At 43.8% G+C, this 19,281-nt stretch overlaps 2 protein-coding genes across 2 annotated transcripts in view; one reads left to right on the top strand and one right to left on the bottom strand.

Moving 5' to 3' along the window:
• The window catches only part of GTF2F2 (general transcription factor IIF subunit 2), a 201,648-nt gene that overhangs the window by 76,512 nt on the left and 105,855 nt on the right, over nucleotides 1-19,281 (bottom strand). The gene's annotated exons all lie outside the window — the stretch shown is intronic.
• Nucleotides 10,318-13,396, top strand: KCTD4 (potassium channel tetramerization domain containing 4). Its single transcript, XM_033949421.1, has one exon. It carries the CDS (start codon nucleotides 10,386-10,388, stop codon nucleotides 11,157-11,159), a length of 774 nt encoding a protein of 257 aa, XP_033805312.1. The 5' UTR covers nucleotides 10,318-10,385; the 3' UTR covers nucleotides 11,160-13,396.

Raw genomic sequence — 19,281 nt, forward strand, 5'->3', positions numbered from 1 at the left:
TTAGCTGCTATTTATAATTAACCTGTGAAACTTAACACCTAACATTTTCAGCTTCTCTAAAGTAATTTCTATTCTAACATGAAAATTAGTAAGTCACATAGAAAGAAATTTGAAACCTTTGACTGGTTCATATTTTCTTATTTTGCAAAGATTCTAAAAGCCTGAAAAGGACAATCTTTGCTATACAATAACCCCTAGATTCTATATATATAGTGTACAAAATTGTGCATGTACCTAATTTGCATTTACTCATATATCAATTCATTTCAGACATTCATGTTATGCTTTTTTTTACTTTTCTTTGGACCTCAGAAACACCCTCCTCCATCCGTTATTTACATGCTTTCAAACGGGGAGCTTCTCAGGTGTAATTATCCTCACTGGTCCTTACTAATTTTTCAAATACAAACTTTTTTTAACACTTTTTTGTTTTTTCTACACTTAAGTATGTACTTAGCTTTTTTACTAGTGCAGCGGTAGGACCCTTATCATGACACTAGTGCAGCGGGTCCTACCGCTGCACTAGTAAAAAAGCTAAGTACATACTTAAGTGTAGAAAAAACAAAAAAGTGTTAAAAAAAGTTTGTATTTGAAAAATTAGTAAGGACCAGTGAGGATAATTACACCTGAGAAGCTCCCCGTTTGAAAGCATGAAAATAATGGATGGAGGAGGGTGTTTCTGAGATCCAAAGAAAAGTAAAAAAAAGCATAACATGAATGTCTGAAATGAATTGATATATGAGTAAATGGAAGAAGTATAATCTTGGAATTGTTATAGTAACATTGGTCTAGTTCCAAGATTTAAGATATCAGCCTTTAGTAGCTGTGTACCCAATTTGCAAGCACAATTTAAATAAACCAATTAGCAAAGATAATTGGGCACTAATAATCACTTGCCATGTGCATCTTGCTAGGCGCTTTTCTATAAAAATGCGTGTGTAAATTCTTGTGCATGGATGCAAAAAGGGGGCAAGGCCATGGAAAGGGCATGGGACCTTCCAAGAATTTGCACGTTGTGTTATAGAATTACAGCAAATCCATGCCTAATTTAGGCATGGGGGTTTACACCAGGTCAACCAGGAGAATTGACCCAAGGGTATCCACAGGGAGATGACAATCCAAAACAAAAGACACTGTAGAAACAGATGTTCCTGATGCAAGCTTTATTGGTGGTTCACCAAGATAATCCACATACCCTGTTTCCCCGAATATATGACACTGTCTTATATTTTTAAAAACTCCAAAATATGCACAAGGTCTTATTTTCAGGGGGATGTCTTATTTTTCCATGAAGAAGAATACAGTACACATTTATTGCTGAAAAAAAGACATTTATTACCTGTATATGGTACAGGTCATCACAAACCAGAAAAGCTGTATCACAAACCAGAAAAAACTGTATCACAAACCAGAAAAACATTTACTGTATAACAGTTTACAGTATGATACATTTACATATTTAATCAATGACAATCAAGTCATCATCTTCTGGAACATCATCATAATAACTCACACCCTGAGGTTCCAGGTCAATTACTTGGGACTCCATTTCTTTCAAAATCAGTGGACCAAATCTCTCATGTTTAGCAATAGCAGTGTCCTCAAATGAGTACTTCTTATCAAGGTAGCCTGCTCGTAATGCATGTTCAATGCAACTGTCAGTGATTTTATCCCATGAATTCTTCACCCAAGTCACAACCTCTTGCAGTTTAGGTTTCACAAAGTTTCCACGCTGATTTCTCTCCATTCTATTTTCAATGTAGTCATTAATTTCCATGCGCAGATTGTCCTTGAATGGCTTGTTGATTGCAATATCAAGGGTCTGGAGATAGGCCGTCATTCCTGCAGGAATCATTATTTGATCTATTTTTCTTTCATGAAGAAATGACTTCATATCTTTAGCACGGTGAGTGCTAGCTGCATCCCAGACTAGCAGACCTCTTTGACCTCCTCGCATAACAAGTGGCAGCATTAAATCTACCCACTTTCTTATAACAGTTTGTGTGGCCCAGGCTTTTTCAGTTTCAAGGACAAAAATTCCTGAAACACGTTCAATCTTTTCCTTCTTGCCCTTAGAAATTATTAGAGGTAGGACTTTAGTGCCATCCAGACGAATTGCCAAAATACAGGTCACACGTGCACTTTCATAAGCAGTGGAGGGAATGTACACTGAGGAGGCACCCCGCTGTTCAATTGTTGTTTGAGATGATTGGCCCATAAACACTGCAGTTTCATCCATAGCAATCATGTTGGAAAGCTTGTATTTAGAGAAGTCAATCTCATCAATAAAGGACTTGAATGCAAGTGCTCGCTTAATCACTTGAGCATCTTCCAGCCTAAACAATGTCGTGGATCTTCTTAAAGACAATTCACTTCTCTGAAGGAAATTATCCAGCCAGTGTTGTGATGCTTTGAAATTTTCAGAGGCTATGTTAAACTGTGGCGCCATTGCAAGGGCGAATTCTTGAATATGAGCCCTATTCACAACCAAAGCCTTTGTTCTCCTGTCAACAACCCATTCACAGATCAGATCTTCCAGCTCAGAAAATATTGGTTTCCGACCTGATCCACACTTGCGTTTGTTAGAATTTCCCTTTTCCACTTGTTCAACTAGTTTACCATACTCTGCTCGCCACTTGCGGAGCAATCGTATATTCAACATTTTTTCTTTGCAGAAAGCAGCAAGATTTTGGCCCCAAGAATCTTCCACGATTCTCCTCTTGTACTCCACAGAGTAGCTTTTTCTTTTTGTGGCCATGCCTAAGGGTAAAAGAATAAAAAATGGCACTAGGGTATCCTGGGTGGGGGGGGGGGGGGTGATCTTTTAAAATGATACAGAGGGCATCAGAGGGGGGAATCAAAATGGCACAAGAGAATCAGGGGGATGGGCGGTTACCATCTTAACAGTATGGAGAGAAAAACGTTAGCTTTGCCATGTAAAAGGTAAATAAAAATTGGCATTCAAATCCTTTCAACCAGATTTTTGATTTTACAGTTAACAATCTGGTTTAAAGGATTTGCATGCCAATTTTTATTTACCTTTTACATGGCAAGCTAACGTTTTTGGAAATGTGTCTGTAACACGGTAAATGTACACTTGTAAAGTTTGAACTTGAAATCAGCTTTCAAATCTGTTAGAAAACAGCATCCTCCACATACCGTACAGATCAGATACATATTTGCAGTTTGCTTTTAAAACACTAGATGGCAGCATCACTATGTACGGTATCACTACAAGTACCGTATTTTCACGTAGATAACGCGCACCCGTATAAAACGCGCACACGGGTATACCGCACGAAAAACACAAATTTATGTACAGAAATTTTTATATACCGCACACACCCGTATACCGCGCATGCTGCCCGACTCTCCCGTCGCCGTCCGACTCTCCTTTCGCCCGCCCCGACTCTCCTCTCCCCCTTGAAGTCCTGTCCCCACCCTGAAAGCCTGATGCCCCCCCCCGATTCACCCCCCCCCACAGGACCGCTCGCAACCCCACCCCGAAGGACCGCTCGCACGCACTCCCACCCGCACCCGCACCCCCACCCTGAAGGACCGCTCGCACCCCCACAGCTTCCCGACCCCCCCCCCATCATGTACAAGCTTATACCGGTGTCCTGCTGCTACCTCTTGGCTGTCCCGACTCCCCGACACGATCGGGGCAAGAGGGAGCTCAAGCCCACTTGTCCCCCCGACTCCCCGACACAATCGGGGCAAGAGGGAGCTCAAGCCCTCTTGCCCCAGCCAACCGCGGCACCCCCGACATGATCGGGGCAAGAGGGAGCTCAAGCCCTCTTGCCCCAGCCAACCGCGGCACCCCCGACACGATCGGGGCAAGAGGGAGCTCAAGCCCTCTTGCCCCAACCAACCGCGGCACCCCCGACATGATCGGGGCAAGAGGGAGCTGAAGCCCTCTTGCCCCCCGACTCCCCGACACGATCGGGGCAAAAGGGAGCCCAAGCCCTCTTGCCCCGCCGACTCCCCAACAATATCGGGCCAGGAGAGAGCCCAAGTCCTCCTGGCCCTGGCGACCCCCCCCCCCCGCTAGTTGTTCGGGCCAGGAGGGAGTCCAAACCCTCCTGGCCACGGCGACCCCCTAACCCCACCCCGCACTACATTATGGGCAGGAGGGATCCCAGGCCCTCCTGCCCTCAACGCAAACCCCCCCTCCCCCCAACGACCGCCCCCCCAAGAACCTCCGACCGCCCCCCCAGCCGACCCGCGGCCCCCCACGACACCCCCACCCCCCTTCCCCGTACCTTTCTGTAGTTGGCCGGACAGACGGGAGCCAAACCCGCCTGTCCGGCAGGCAGCCAACGACGGAATGAGGCCGGATTGGCCCATCCGTCCCAAAGCTCGCCTACTGGTGGGGCCTAAGGCACCTGGACCAATCAGAATAGGCCCGGGAGCCTTAGGTCCCTCCTGGGGGCGGGGCCTTGGGCACATGGTCGGGTTGGGCCCATGTGCCTCAGGCCCCGCCCCCAGGTGGGACCTAAGGCTCCCGGGCCTATTCTGATTGGCCCAGGCGCCTTAGGCCCCACCAGTAGGCGGAGCTTTGGGACGGATGGGCCAATCCGGCCTCATTCCGTCGTTGGCTGCCTGCCGGACAGGCGGGTTTGGTTTCAGTCTGTCCGGCCAACTACAGAAAGGTATGGGGAAGGGGGGTGGGGGTGTCGTGGGGGTCGGCCAGGGGGGTCGCGGGTCGGCTGGGGGGGCGGTCAGAGGTTCTTGGGGGGGGCGGTCGTTGGAGGGAGGGGGGGTTTGCGTCGAGGGCAGGAGGGCCTGGGATCCCTCCTGCCCGTAATGTAGTGCGGGATGGGGGTAGGGGGTCGCCGTGGCCAGGAGGGTTTGGGCTCCCTCCTGGCCCGAACAACTAGCGGGGGGGGGAGGGGTCGCCAGGGCCAGGAGGACTTGGGCTCCCTCCTGGCCCGATATTGTCGGGGAGTTGGGGAGTCGGCGGGGCAAGAGGGCTTGGGCTCCCTTTTGCCTCGATAGTGTCGGGGAGTCGGGGGGGGGGCAAGAGGGCTTGGGCTCCCTCTTGCCCCGATCGTGTCGGGGGTGCCGCAGTTGGCTGGGGCAAGAGGGCTTGAGCTCCCTCTTGCCCCGATCGTGTCGGGACCGCCAAGAGGAAGCAGCAGGACACCGGTAGGAGCTTCTACATGATGGGGGTGGTCGGGAGGCTGTGGAGGTGCTTGCCAAATAGTGCCTTATTTTCGGAGGGGGCCTTATATTTCCCAGGTGGGGAAAAAAAGGGGGGTGTCTTACTAAAGGAGGAGGTCCTATAATGGGGGAAACACGGTATGTGATCAATGAAGAGGACCCAACATGGTCCATGTTTCCACAAAAGTGTCTTCCTCAGGGGTCCTATGGATATGAATATAGTGTAAATGTGATATGATGTCCAAATAAATTATAGTGAATGGATAGTGCTAATAAATTTGTGTAAATAAAGAATTAAATAATAGAATATAGTGCCAATGTGTGAATTAACTAGGTAATTATAATTACTAAAAGTGTCATGATAAGAGGACATATGTGATTGAGGGGTGGGTGCACTGTCACAAGTATCACGAGTGATATATGAAGTAATTTGTGACTGTTGTGTTAGCTCCGAAATCCAGATGCAGACAAGGCTTAAACTAGTGAACCGGAAAAGGATATTGAAGAATTATTGAAAACATAGGATTACATTCCCAATGAGGTCCTTTCAGGAAACTTGTGGATTGTATGGCATAAAGCCCTTAAAAGGTAATGTTAAAGAATGAAAAAAGGAGTATAATAAAATGAGTCAGTCTAACAAAATGGGAAATCATACAGAAATTTAAAAACCTTTTTTATTCTTAAATAAAAATATGTAATAGAAGAGTACAATAAAAATTATAATAAGAACAAGCTGAGGACATATGAAATTTTGTACGGAGTCTGACAGCTTTTACAGCTCCTTTTGAACAATCCTATCCAGTGTGCTATGATGCCATGCATTTCGCAAACTAATGTCTGCATATACGTTAAAAAAAATTTAGTTGTAAGGCTCCATATGATATTTCATATGGCCTTACCTTGTTCTTGTCCTGACTGATATGGAAGACAGAAACCACCTTTGGTAGAAAGGAAAGTACCGTCCACAGAGAAACACCAGACTCCTTAAACCAGAGGAAGGGTCCTCTACAGGAGAGGGCCTGTAACTCTGAGATTCACCTTGCTGAGACTATGACGATCCAAAACATGGTCTTAACTGTAAGATCCAAGAAGGATGCATCTGGTAGAGGCTCATATGGAGGTCCCAAGACAGAAATGGGGGGGGGGGGAGGGTCACACCTTCTGAGTGCCCCCCTCAAAAACTGAGTGACATCTGGTTGAGACGCTAGCGACTACATGCCTCCCTGAGCCCTAAAGCATGAGAAACCAACTACCTGTACCTTGAGAGACGAAATCGCTAGGCCTTTTTCAAGACCGATTTGTATGAATGCTAGAATCACTAAGATAGGAGCCCTCTCAGGCTTAATCTGTTCCTTGGTGCAAAATAATTGGAAAGCTTTCCAGGTCTTTGCACAAGCAACAAATGTTGCAGGCTTCTTTACTTTAAGAAGAGTCATACCGTAAGACCAAAGTGCTCTGGATTCTTCATAGGAAGTGGGCCCTGGCTGAGGAGACTGAGATGAACCAGCAGCCTGAGAGATCAGTCTCTTTGGAAGCGTACTAGATCTGCATACCAGGATCACCAGCCCCTGCTGCCTCGCTATTCTGTGGATGATGTGGCCCACTATGGCCCACGGTGGAAACACAAAGCAGAAGCTCAGTGGGTCATGGCTGAACAAGGGCATCCAGTCCTATGCTTCCCAGTTTGGTTCTTCAACTGTAGAAGCAATCCGCTTTTGCATTCTTGGCTGTGGCCATGAGATCCATGTCTGGTCTTCCCCAACCCTGCACAATGAGGGTGAACACCCTCTGGGACAGAGACCACACCCTTGGATTCAGAACCTGTCTGCTGAGAAAATTGGCCTGGATGTTCTCTACTTCTATCACATGGGCAGTCGAAAGGGCTTGTAAGTGAACTTCCATCCACTGGAACAACATCTTATACTCCCCCCCCCCCCTCCCGGACACTAAGATCTCTCAATCAAATTCGGTTAGTAGCTCCAACATTTAGAGAGAGATTTTTAGATTCTATTCGAAATTCAATTTTTTCAGTTCAATGTCCTGAATTATGGAATCTGCTGCCTAGCAATCTTGGACTTCAAACCTCACTCAATGATTTTAAAAAAGACCGCAAGACTTTTTTTTATTTTGAGATGTGTTCTCCTAGATACCCGAACTTTTAAATCTTATAAAACAGGATACCTATGACGAGCAACTAGACTGCCCCCCATGACCCTTCGTGTTTTTCCCTTCCCTCACTTTTCTATTATAAATTGAAGTTCTTTCCTTTTACCCTTTTGTGTTATATGTTATTTTTAAATACTTTTGGTTAAATTTAAATTTTATTGATGTTAATTTTATTGTAAGTTGCACAGTTACTATGTGATTTGCGGGATAACAGAAAACAATAAACTTGAAATTTGAAACATCTGTGCCTCCAGTCTTAGGGGAGTGCTTCTGGTGCCTCTTTGTGTGTTTATATAAGCTACCGTTGTGGTATTATCCAGAAGCACCCTGAGTGCCTTCCCTGCCAGGAAAGGCTATAACTCCTTCAGCGCCAAATGAACTTCTCAGTTCTAGACGATTTATGGACCACCTGGAAAGAAGAGAGCCCTGGAGTGGCTGCATATGAGCTCTTGCACAGGGAACAACTTCCAGGGCAGCTGCCAGCAGGCCCAGCACATGAAGATAATGCCAGGCAGTGGGGCTCGGTAAGGCCAGAATTTCTAAGATCTGCTTCCTGAGCTCCTGTTTGCGTGACTCAGGAAGAAAGACATGGCCTTGCTCCATGTCAAAACAGACGTCCAGATATTCCAAGCACTGAGTTGGCTGAAGTTGACTATTTCGGAAGCTATCCAGTCAAATTTCTGGAGATTTACCACCTGCCGCACCTCGTGCTCACCTTCCCACTGTGAGGGTGCTCTGATCAGCCAACCGTCCAGGTAAGGATACACCTGGATGACCATCCTGCGTAGGTGAGCCGCTACAACTACCATCACCTTGGTAAATATTCATGGAGCTGTGGCCAAACCGAAAGGGAGCGCCACAAACTGGAAGTGTCTCTGAAGGACGTGGAATCTTAGATATTTTCTGTTATCCAGAAGGATGGGAATGTGAAGATGCACCTCCATCAAATCCAGAGGCTGGGAACTCCCCATGAGCTACCACCACTATAACAGAGCAGACCATCTTCATGTGAAAGCAGGGGCTTTTTAGTGCCTCGTTTACAGACTTCAAATCCAGAATGGGCCTCCAATCTTTTGTGCCCTTTTTGGGCACTACAAAATATACACTGGACCATGGCCTCCTTTTCCAGTTAGCTGGCTGGAGAGTTAAGGGAACAGATCAAGAGGGGGCTGAGAAAACTCAGTCTTGTCCAGAATATTGTCCAGAATCCAACAGTCTGACGAAATCTGTTCTCATTTCCTCCAGAAAGCCAATAGCCGCTTGCCAATGTGAGGAAGGGCGGCCATCGCCCTAGCATCATTGTGGGTTTTTGGTGGCTGAGCCACCGCAGGAACCCGAGGGCTGCTGGTGCCTATAACTGTCAATTCTCTGTCTGAACTCCTGGAAGGGCCTTTGAGAAGAGCACCCAGAGGAAACTGGCGGGGACACCTAGAGGTACTAAAACTGCCTCTGCTGCCCCCGGCGGATTGATGACCTCTGCTATTCAGGAGGGATTTGGGACTGCGATCTGCCACACTGGCCATGAGCATGTCTAAACCTTTGCCAAAAAGCATCTGCCCCTTAAAGGGTAATCTGCTTAACAAAGATGTATGCTGGTAGGGCTAGTCTCAGTTAGGGCACTGGTCTTTGACCAGAGGGCCGCTGAGTGAGTGGACTGATGGGCAGGATGGACCACTAATCTGACGCAGCAGCGGCAATTCTTATGTTTTTATGAGTGGCCTTGATCCAGAGCAATTGGCAGGCAGAAACAGAGAAAGCCGAAACCTTACTCATAACTGATGATGTCATAAAGAACATCGGCCACATAGTCTACTCCCTCCTTAATCATGTGGAGACATGTGTCCCCCAGCTCTGAGGGACTAGTCCACAATCTTGTATGACAGGCACATGTCATGAAGGAGTCAGCTGCTGCAGCTTTGATACCCAAAGCCAGGGCTTCAAACTGTCTTTTAAGGACCAAATCTAACTTAAGGTCTTGTGCGTACTTTAGCATCACTCCAACCTCACTTGGAAGGGAGGTGCACTCAGTTACATGTGCTACTGCGGAATCCACTTTTGGCTGAAAAAAACAACTGTTGGAAGTCCAGAGCCATAGGATAGAGCCTAGACATAGCTTTGGACACCTTTAGAGAGTCTTCAGGTGACTCCCATTGGTCAGTGACTAAGGAGGTGATGTCTGAATGAGCAGGAAAAAGTTCATCTATTCATTAGTGTCACTCATAACGGAACACAGAGGTAGAAGGCTGCTGGGACTCAAGCTTCAATGCAGAGAGGGTGTCAGAAATGACACGGGAATCAGAAGCCAATATGAAAAGGTGATGCACTGAGGGATTGTCACCATAATTCGCAGCTGTCACTGCCTCCTGACCCCAAAAGGCATTCCAAATCATCCACAGACGCAGCCTGTGTGATTTAGGGCTCCTTTTACGAAGGCGCGTTAGCGGTTTAGCGCATGTAATAGCACGCGCTAAATCGCCGGCTGTGCTAGCCGCTACCACCTCCTCTTGAGCAGGCAGTAGTTTTCCAGCTAGCATGGGGGTTAGCGCGTGCTGAAAAGTCGCTAGCGCGGTTTCGTAAAAGGAGCCCTTAGTGTTAATCATTAAAAGATTAATAAGCATAGAAATACATTCAGTGGCCTTTTTACTAACAATTTTTCCCTTTAATGCTATGGGAAAAATGCTTAGTACACAGGGCCTTGAATGTTCTACTCCATTAAATATTAGGTAAAACTATTTGTTTAGAATATAATGTAAAAATGGCTATAGCTTTTTAACAGTAGAAGCTGAAGATTAGAGAGTTGAAAATGTATTTTGTATCCCATATCTTCCCTTAAACAGTTAAATGCAAAATTTCCTTTCCAGCTGTACTCTTGATATCTCAGTGCTTACATAGCTAATACGCCACCTACTGCAAAACTGAGCTGACAGCTCAAGCGATGCTGCCAGCATTTCCATTCCATCTCCGTGGCAGAGCTGAATAACGTGCATTTTTTTATTTTTCTTTTAAAACAAACAAGAGCAAGACCCGAGAGCTATCTTAACACCCTGGTTCATAGAATGGAACGCAAAATACACAGAAAAGACAAAGAATGGGAAGATAAATGCAATAATACTGAAGACTCTGAAACAAGCATGAACTGTAAAACATCTCTGATTACCCTCAATGTTGGTGGATATCTGTATATCACACAAAAACAAACGTTAACCAAGTATCCTGATTCATTCCTTGAAGGTGTGGTGAATGGTAAAATTCACAGCCCAATTGATGCAGATGGGCATTACTTTATAGACAGGGATGGACTGTTGTTTAGACACATTCTCAACTTCCTACGAAATGGAGAACTTTTATTACCTGAAGGCTTTAGAGAAAATCAACTTCTGGCACAAGAAGCAGATTTTTTTCAGCTGAAGGCATTAGCTGATGCAATGAAAGCAAGGTGGGAGAAAGAACAGCAAGCAGCAAGAGAGACCACATTTCTGGAAATAACCGATAATCATGATCGTTCACAAGGGCTTCGAATCTTCTGTAATGCTCCAGATTTCATAACAAAAATCAAATCCCGTATTATCCTGGTGTCTAAAAGCAGACTAGATGGATTTCCAGAAGAGTTCTCAATATCTTCAAATGTTATTCAGTTCAAATATTTAATAAAATCAGAAAATGGCACAAGACTTGTTCTGAAGGAAGATAACACATTTATCTGTACCCTGGAAACTCTAAAGTTTGAGGCTATAATGATGGCATTAAAATGTGGATTTCGACTACTGACCAGTCTGGATTGCTCCAAAGGGTCAATTGTTCACAGTGATGCACTTCATTTTATTAAGTAAACATACTGAGTGCTAGACAAAAGAAACAAATCCTACCAGTAAGCATCACTAAACTATGGCATTCAAGACATCACAGACAATGCACCTCGCTAGTACTCATAGGGCTCTGATGCTAATGAATTTATGTGAGCTGATGGTATGTAAATTCTATCTATTATGACATGCAACTTAAGAGTTATTCATGCTGCATTGAATCTTCTTTAAATGAATGAACATTCTTGCTTTTTAAGATATTAATATTGTAAATAAAGACTTAATACTGTTAATTGCTAATATCAATCTTTTACTCTTGTCATTCACAGAAAATCTAACTGAAATGTTTTATGTACTTCCATGAGTAACAGTCATGCACCAGTTGAAGTAAACCGTGTTCAACATCTTTACTTGCATGTACTGAAGCTCAGACTATACCTTGTTGAAAACAAAAGCTATTATTTGCTAAATACATTTTAAATGAATGCCCACAGGTTTTATTATCTATAAAAAGGAAAATGTGGCAATTAAGAAGCTAATGAAATATTGCTTTGAATTTAACACAAGCAGGCAATCAAGCTAATTTAATCAATTCCTGCATGTAATGACAAAAGATGTCAATTACATGCAAATCATCAACTTGATAAGAATCCACAGAACATTTATGACCACTTATAAATAAGACTAAAAGTTAGTTTTTATTCTTTTACTTAGCATAAAAATCAATGTATGGAAATAATACCGGTACATGGAAAGTTGCTTTAAACAATATCCTTTTTTCAAAAAAAAAAAAACAGAAGACTATTTTTAAAGGTATGAAAACTAATTTGTGTGTTCTAGCAATTCCAGTCCTAGAATATCTAAGATTTTATAAAGTGATTAGATTCTTACTTTGTTAATATCTTTTCTAGTAGATAGGTGTGTCATTCTACCTGGACTGTAGGGTATTCTCCCCATGCTCACGAGTTATACAGAAGGAATCCACTTCAACTTTTCAACTCCTCCACCTTCACCAGAGAGCTCTGCTGCCCCTTCAGTTTGTGCCAAAGCAGGCAATAGCCCTTATATAGGAACACATAAGAAGGAGGGGATGGGGAGATTCCCCGAAATACAGTACTATTCTGTTCAGAAAAATATAACATATTAATGTGATAACTGAACAATCAAAACATTGGCAAACCATATCCTAATCAGAAACCTGTATGGAGCTTAAACATTTCCCCAATATTTTATAACAGAGACTAATCTTCATGCCTTTGAATTCTGAATGATAGCCAAAATTTCAGGTTGGACTCATATTTTCTGATTGAGACAGTAGGCAGACATAGGAAATAACTGAAGGCTGGGCTCCAGAATGACACACCTATCTACTAGAAAAGATATTAGCAAAGTAAGAACCTAATCTCTTTTTCTAGTACAATAGGTGTATCATTTTGGACTGTAAAGACGTACAAAAGCAGTCCCAGAAATCTAGGGTGGGACCTCTGCGCCTGCTCATAACACCGAGAACCCAAAAGGGGTGTCCTCTCTTGCCAGCACATCCACTCTGTAAAACTTGGAGAACGTATGTAGAGTGGACTAGGTTGCTGCTCTACAAATCTTGGGTGAAATCACCCAAGATGCCTCTAATCAGTCGAATGCGCTTCAGAAAGACTGGTGACTTCTACAGGCAATATATGCTGACTAAATGGCTCTACAGATCCACCTGGACATGGTGGCCTTGGACACTGGTCTGCTGTGTCGAGCCTGACTGGTGAGCACAAAAAGATGGTCAGATTAACAAAGCTTATCAGAAAGACTCCTTCTGGCTCACGGACAGAAGGAAAAACTGAAGGGAGCAGAAGAGCCCTCTGGTGTAGGAAGAGGAGCTGAAAAGCTGGAGTGGATTCCTTCTGCATGGCTCATGAGCATGGAGAGAATATCCTACAGTCCAGAATGACACACCTATTGCACTAGAACTACATTAATCCTGCTCTATTTGTGGACAGTCATTGCTTTTTATAATTTGGATAACCAAACTTAATTTCTCATTTTGAAGTGATCACTGTATTATTTAAAATTTATCTGTGTAATGAATACTGAAAAGTAAGAAAAATTCCCATAAATTATATTGGCTAGTATTTCCTCTTTGTATTGATCTACATCTTGTTTTCCAAATCTCTTGAGTAAGCTCTTATGTCTTTTATAATGTAACTGGATCAACAACATAAGTACAGTCAATGTGTTTATTTATAAGCTTCCATTCCAAAATAAGATTAAATTAAAATCCCATTTACTTCTTTAACTCTGTATTTATTGATTACTTACAAATAGACTAAGGAGGAAATTCTATAAGGGCTGCCTAAAGTTAGGTGGTGGTAGGCATCTGAAGCATGCCTACCAGCGTCTAACTTAGTTGTTTTAAATCGGCTTTAAGTGGTGTGATAATTGAACGTGCCATTAAAAGCCAATTACAAAACAATTAGCATTAAAAAAATTCAGCATTAGGTGCCTTCCACAACCGGAGCTTACATCCCTGGCGCATAGCAATACTTAGTGACACTTAACGCAGAAGTAGGCATAGTTAGGGGGAGCACCAGAATAAAATGTCACTAGGCATTGCTATGCATCATTCTCTGACACATCTAAGGGCCAGAAATGTAGGCCTTTGAAATCTTGGCCTACTTTTCCGGTGCCTAGGGTCTGTGATAGTCACAATTCTGAAAGTGGTGATTAACATGCAACAGGTGCCGCTTCCAGAATCAGCCCCTAAATGAGTACGTTCAGCATTCTTACTGTATTATGACACAGCACATTAGAAACCAACTGATCATCATGTTACACTGACTTGACTTATTTTCAAATAAAGAAAGATGCAAAAACAATGGATTTATAATAATCAAAATCATAAGACCCAACTTTTCAAAATGATTGGAGTGCTAAACCAGTGTTTCTCAACTCTGTCCTGGAGTACCCCCGTGCCAGTCAGGTTTTCAGGATATCCACAGTGAATATGCATGAAAGAAATTTGTATATAATGGAGGCAGTTTATGCAAATCAAGTTTATGCATATTCATTGTGGATATCCTGAAAACCTGACTGGAAAGGGGGTACTCCAGGACTGAGTTGAGAAACACTGTGCTAAACCCAATGGAAATTCCATCTCCCTGGATACAAAGTTTGCTCAATATTGGGGGTACTCAAGCATCCACAAAGGTGGCTCCAATAATCAGGATAATGCACTTTTTCCAATGTATTTCTGGACTGTCAAAAGGCCTCAACTTCCTCCAGTCCAGTTATTAACTGCCTCAAAAGGTACAAACTGTCAGACAGCATTGCATACACAGAACAGCTCTTTTGCAGAAAATCAAAGTTCCTCAGTCCACAGACTACACTACAAAATGGTTATAAAACGTTAGACAATGAGCATCATGATTTGGGAAAAGTAAAAAGGCTTACATCAAATTAAAAATGATTCTTTTATTTTTCTTTACTGGTAGAAAGTAAGAGGACCTTAGTAGCCTTCTAGTCCTCTTTCTCTCTTACAAATTTAACTGACTATTATCAATTCTTCAACCATTCAACTCTCCTCCTTTTCTGAGTAAAAGATGCATTTAGGACTAAAAAAGTATGGAGAAATTTTACTCTATTCCAAAATTTTATAAAATATCATTTTTACTTTTATTCTGAAAGCTTACATTAGAAGTTCAATAATTTTGTTAATTTGCTTCAGTCCAGAAGCCCATATCTGTGCAAATAATCAAATATTGGTCAAAAGGAGTTTAAGCCTTTTTTTTTTTTTAGTTCAAATTGTTTATTAGAGTTTGTAAATATGTAAATACAAATAAACAGAGCATGGAAGTAACACAAAATACCATATCTGTTAAAACCATAGAAATAGTAATCGTAATATGAGTAATCAAGTAACAGTCCAATGGCTCATCCTAAATGGAGTTTAAGTCTTTTTATTGACATAACAACTTGTAAATAACATAGCAAATTTTGCATGGGTTTCAAAGAAATTAAATAGTTCCATTATACCAGCCTAAGATTATTCTGTACATATAGTAAGCCTGATTTTTAAAAGGAGTAGGTGATAGCGGTTCATAGACAACATCGCAAAAGACAAAGGCGCACACCGACAACTGAGCGCAAGATGAAGGTGCACGCCGAAGAAAATTACAGTTTTTAGGGGCTCCGACGGGGGGTTTTGTTGGGGAGCCCACCCCAGTTTACTTAATAGAGATCGCGCCGGCGTTGTGGGGGGGGTTTGGGGGGTTTTAACCCTCCACATTTTACTGTAAACTTAACTTTTTCCCTAAAAACAGGGAAAAAGTGAAGTTTTCAGTAAAATGTGGGGGGTTACAACCCCCCACCCCCCCACAATGCGGCGCGATCTCTATTAAGTAAAGTGGGGGGGTTCCCTCCCACGCCCCCCTGTCAGAGCCGTAAAAACAGTAATTTTGTGCAGCGCGCACCTCCACGCTGCGCTCAATTGTCTGGGCGCGCCTTTGTCCCGGTGCACTTTTGACCTGACACCGGTTCATAGACAACCCCGCGAAAGACAAAGGCGCGCGCCGACAACTGAGCGCAAGACGGAGGCGCGCGCCAAAGAAAATTATAGTTTTTAGGGGCTCCGACGGGGGGTTTTGTTGGGGAGCCCCCCCCCCAGTTTACTTAATAGAGATCGCGCCGGCGTTGTGGGGGAGTTTGGGGGGTTGTAACCCTCTTATTACTCTTAAAGCTACAGTGCTAACAGGATTTTGCAGTCAGTGTAACCTTTTCTTAACATGACTGTTTTGAATCTTATTTGCATAGATAATCTTATCTCAAAACATTGTTTTATATTTGAACATAATCTTGAAATAGGTATGTATCTAATATAATAAAATGATAGGCCGCGCATGCGCACTAAAAAAAACATGTTCCCTGGTCCGTCGCGAAAATACGAGTGCGCATGCGCGCCTACAACGTCACCACAGCCTGCTCTCCGTCTCCACCTCGCGCCACTGCAGGCCCCACACTCGCAACTCACACATCCGCTGCAGCCTAGCAACTCCGACCACAACCTTCCACCCTCAACCGCCTATGCCGGCTCAGGCTGGCGCGTTGAGGAGTCGGAATGCAGACCCGGAAGAGCGAAGGAAGCCTCACACTGAGCAACTGTATTTACACTGTGCAACGAGCCTCTGCCACGGTCCCGGGTTCCTCTCAGCCCACCCTTCTCGTGGTCTGGCAGGCTACCTTAGTCCTTTGCCGCCGCCGCCGCCACCCCCTTCCCGCGGTTGACAAACCTCTTGCCTCCAGCAACCGCCGCAGCACTGTAAACACGCTGCTTCGCGGCCTCTACTGCCTTCATTTGCTCTTCCGTTTCTCTGATGATGTCATCAGGGACACGGAAGAGCAAATCGGGGCGGTAGAGGCCGCGAAGCAGTGTGTTTACAGTGCTGCGGCGGCTGCTGAAGGCAAGAGGTTTGTCGACCGCGGGAAGGGAAGGGGGTGGCGGCGGCGGTGGCAAGGGACTAGGGGAACTGGCCAGACCGCGAGAAGAGAAAATCGCGTGGGCCACGAAGAGACAGGGAGGAACTGGGAAGAAGGAAGAGGGAAAGGGGCCTGCTTTGGGGAAGGGCTGTGCTTGGAGGCAGACAGCTTTGCTTGGGGGGGGAGACAGAAGGGGGACCACAGAGAGACAGGGAGGAACTGGAACGGAAGAGGGAAAGGGGCCTGCCTTGGGGGAGGGGTGTGCTTGGAGGCAGACAGCTTTGCTTGGGGGGGAGACAGAAGGGGGGCCACGGAGACACAGTCAGGGAGGAACTGGAGGCCCTGAGGGAAAGGGGTCTGCTTTGGGGGAGGGGTGTGCTGGGAGGTAGATAGCTTTGCTTGGGGGGGAGAAAAAATGGGGGGCCACGGAGAGACAGTCAGGGAGGAATTGGAGGGGTAGAGGGAAAGAGGTCTGCTTTGGGGGGGAGGGGTGTGCTGGGAGGCAGACAGCTTTGCTTGGGAGGGGAGACAGAAGGGGGACCACGGAGACACTGTCAGGGAGGAATTGGAGGGGTAGAGGGAAAGGGAGCTGCTTCGGGGGGGGGGAGGGGTGTGCTGGGAGGCAGATCATTTTGCTTAGGGGGGGAAGACAGAAGGGGGGCTACGGAGAGACAGGGAGGAACTGGAGGGGGAGAGGGAAAGGGGGGCTGCTTTCTAGCACCCGTTAATGTAACGGGCTTAAAGACTAGTTGTTAGAATATCAACATTCCCTGCTTATTTTAAACATCTTTATCCAGGTCTACTCTTCATTTGTACAGGTTTTGAACTGCTTTCACTAGGATCTGTGTAATGTCAGAACTGCTAAGGATCACAACAACAGTTCTGGAAATTGTTAATTAGAAGAATCTTTTTAAAACTGTATACACTAATCTTGGCAATACTGACATAACAATGAGATCTAAAAACGCAGAATAAAAAAAATTTTGTTTGGACTTTTAAGGTTTCTGTTTTGCAAACTCTAAAGCAATGTAAGTGGCCAAATGCCTGATGAAATTAAATCAGCATTTTCCCAAATGCAGCTATTTGCAATAAGTTGGGAGGGAACATCACATGCTGTCCCCCTATGCATGTCAGTTTATTGAATGATAAAAATGAATGCAGACAGGCGAGTTTATTTAAAAATCAGCAAAGAAAATCTAAACTGAATTAACAACCAGGTTTGCTTTTGAAAAGCATTTAGTAAAACATGTAGGGTAGAGAATGACATGGGGACAAATTTGTCCCCATCCCTGCAGTAACTCAATTTCCCCATCCTGTCCCCGTGAGTTTGGTCGCTGTCCCTGCCGCATTCCTGTAAGCTCTGCCTTAACCGCACAAGCCTTGAACACTTATGATTTCAAAGTGGTTGAGGCTTGTGTAGACAAGGACAGAGCTTGCAGGAATGGGGCACGGACAGGAAAAGAACTCACCGGGACAGGATGGGAAAATGAGTTCCCACGGGAACGGGGAAAATTTGTCCCCGTGTCATTCTCTGTGTAGAGCTTTTGAACAAAAAGACGTAATACTGTTGTTAACCAGCTTTTCATTCCACTAGATAAAATGTCAGGAAACATTCTGATAGTTGCATATTTGCTCTCGGAACTACTCTTCCCCACTACCATGTTGATCATCAGTACTTTAATTGCCATCATCCTCATCCACAAACAAGCAGATACAATGCACCATCATAAAAAGAAACCACTATTGTGAAGCAAAAAGAATCATACTAAAATACATTTGCCTTACATTAAAACCTTTAATTATAGAAAACCTTGGCTTGCGAGCATAATTCATTCCGAAAACATGCTTGTAATCCCAAACACTCGTATATCAAAGCGAATTTCCCTATAAGAAATAATGGAAACAAACAATTCATTCCACAATCCAAAAACTTTAATATAAAATACTGTATGTACTCGTGTTGCAAGACCTCGCTCGTTTAAAACTGTCACTACACTCCCGCAGTGTCACAGAGAGAAGAACCATCGCCTCAGTTGTGATGATGCGACACATGTATACTGTATGTACTCATATTGCAAGATCTCGCTCATTTAGAAGTCACTACAATCCTGCAGTGTCACAGAGAGAATAATCATCAGCTCAATTGTGATGATGTGATGTGCGTATACTGTATGTACTTGTATTGCAAGACCTTGCTTGCATATCAAGTTAAAATGAAATAAAATATTTTGCTTGTCTTGCAAAACACTTGCATACAAGTTACTTGCAATCCAAGGTTTTACTGTATTTCTAAGTAGCACTTGAAAATGACTATACTGGTATAAATACTGTGCCAAGTGCGATAGTCAATTTTTTTATTTGCCATTTTTGACTACAATCTAAAACTAAAATATATTAAAATCCATTTAAAGTACTCTAATTTCAAATGATTTCTGAAAACATACAAATATTTCACTCGACAGTTAAAGCCTGTTTTGTGTTTGTGTATCAGTATTGTGTTAGTGTATGCATTTCAGCCCATCTACAAAATTATGCCTTTTAAGCAACAAAAATTACAATGAACAGAACTATATATTAAAAAAAAAAATGTGAAAAAGCAGTTTCCAGTGATATTTAATCATTCCTTTTATGACTACATGAATCATACCAAGACAACAATGAGAACATGTAGATGAACTAATGGTTAGAA

Source organism: Geotrypetes seraphini, chromosome 6 (genome assembly GCF_902459505.1).
Source record: "Geotrypetes seraphini chromosome 6, aGeoSer1.1, whole genome shotgun sequence".
In the NCBI taxonomy this organism is placed as follows: Eukaryota; Metazoa; Chordata; class Amphibia; order Gymnophiona; family Dermophiidae; genus Geotrypetes; species Geotrypetes seraphini.

Bases quoted from the DNA above. Each gene is read 5' to 3' on its own strand.
- KCTD4 (XM_033949421.1), top strand. From the start codon at position 10,386: ATGGAACGCAAAATACACAGAAAAGACAAAGAATGGGAAGATAAATGC.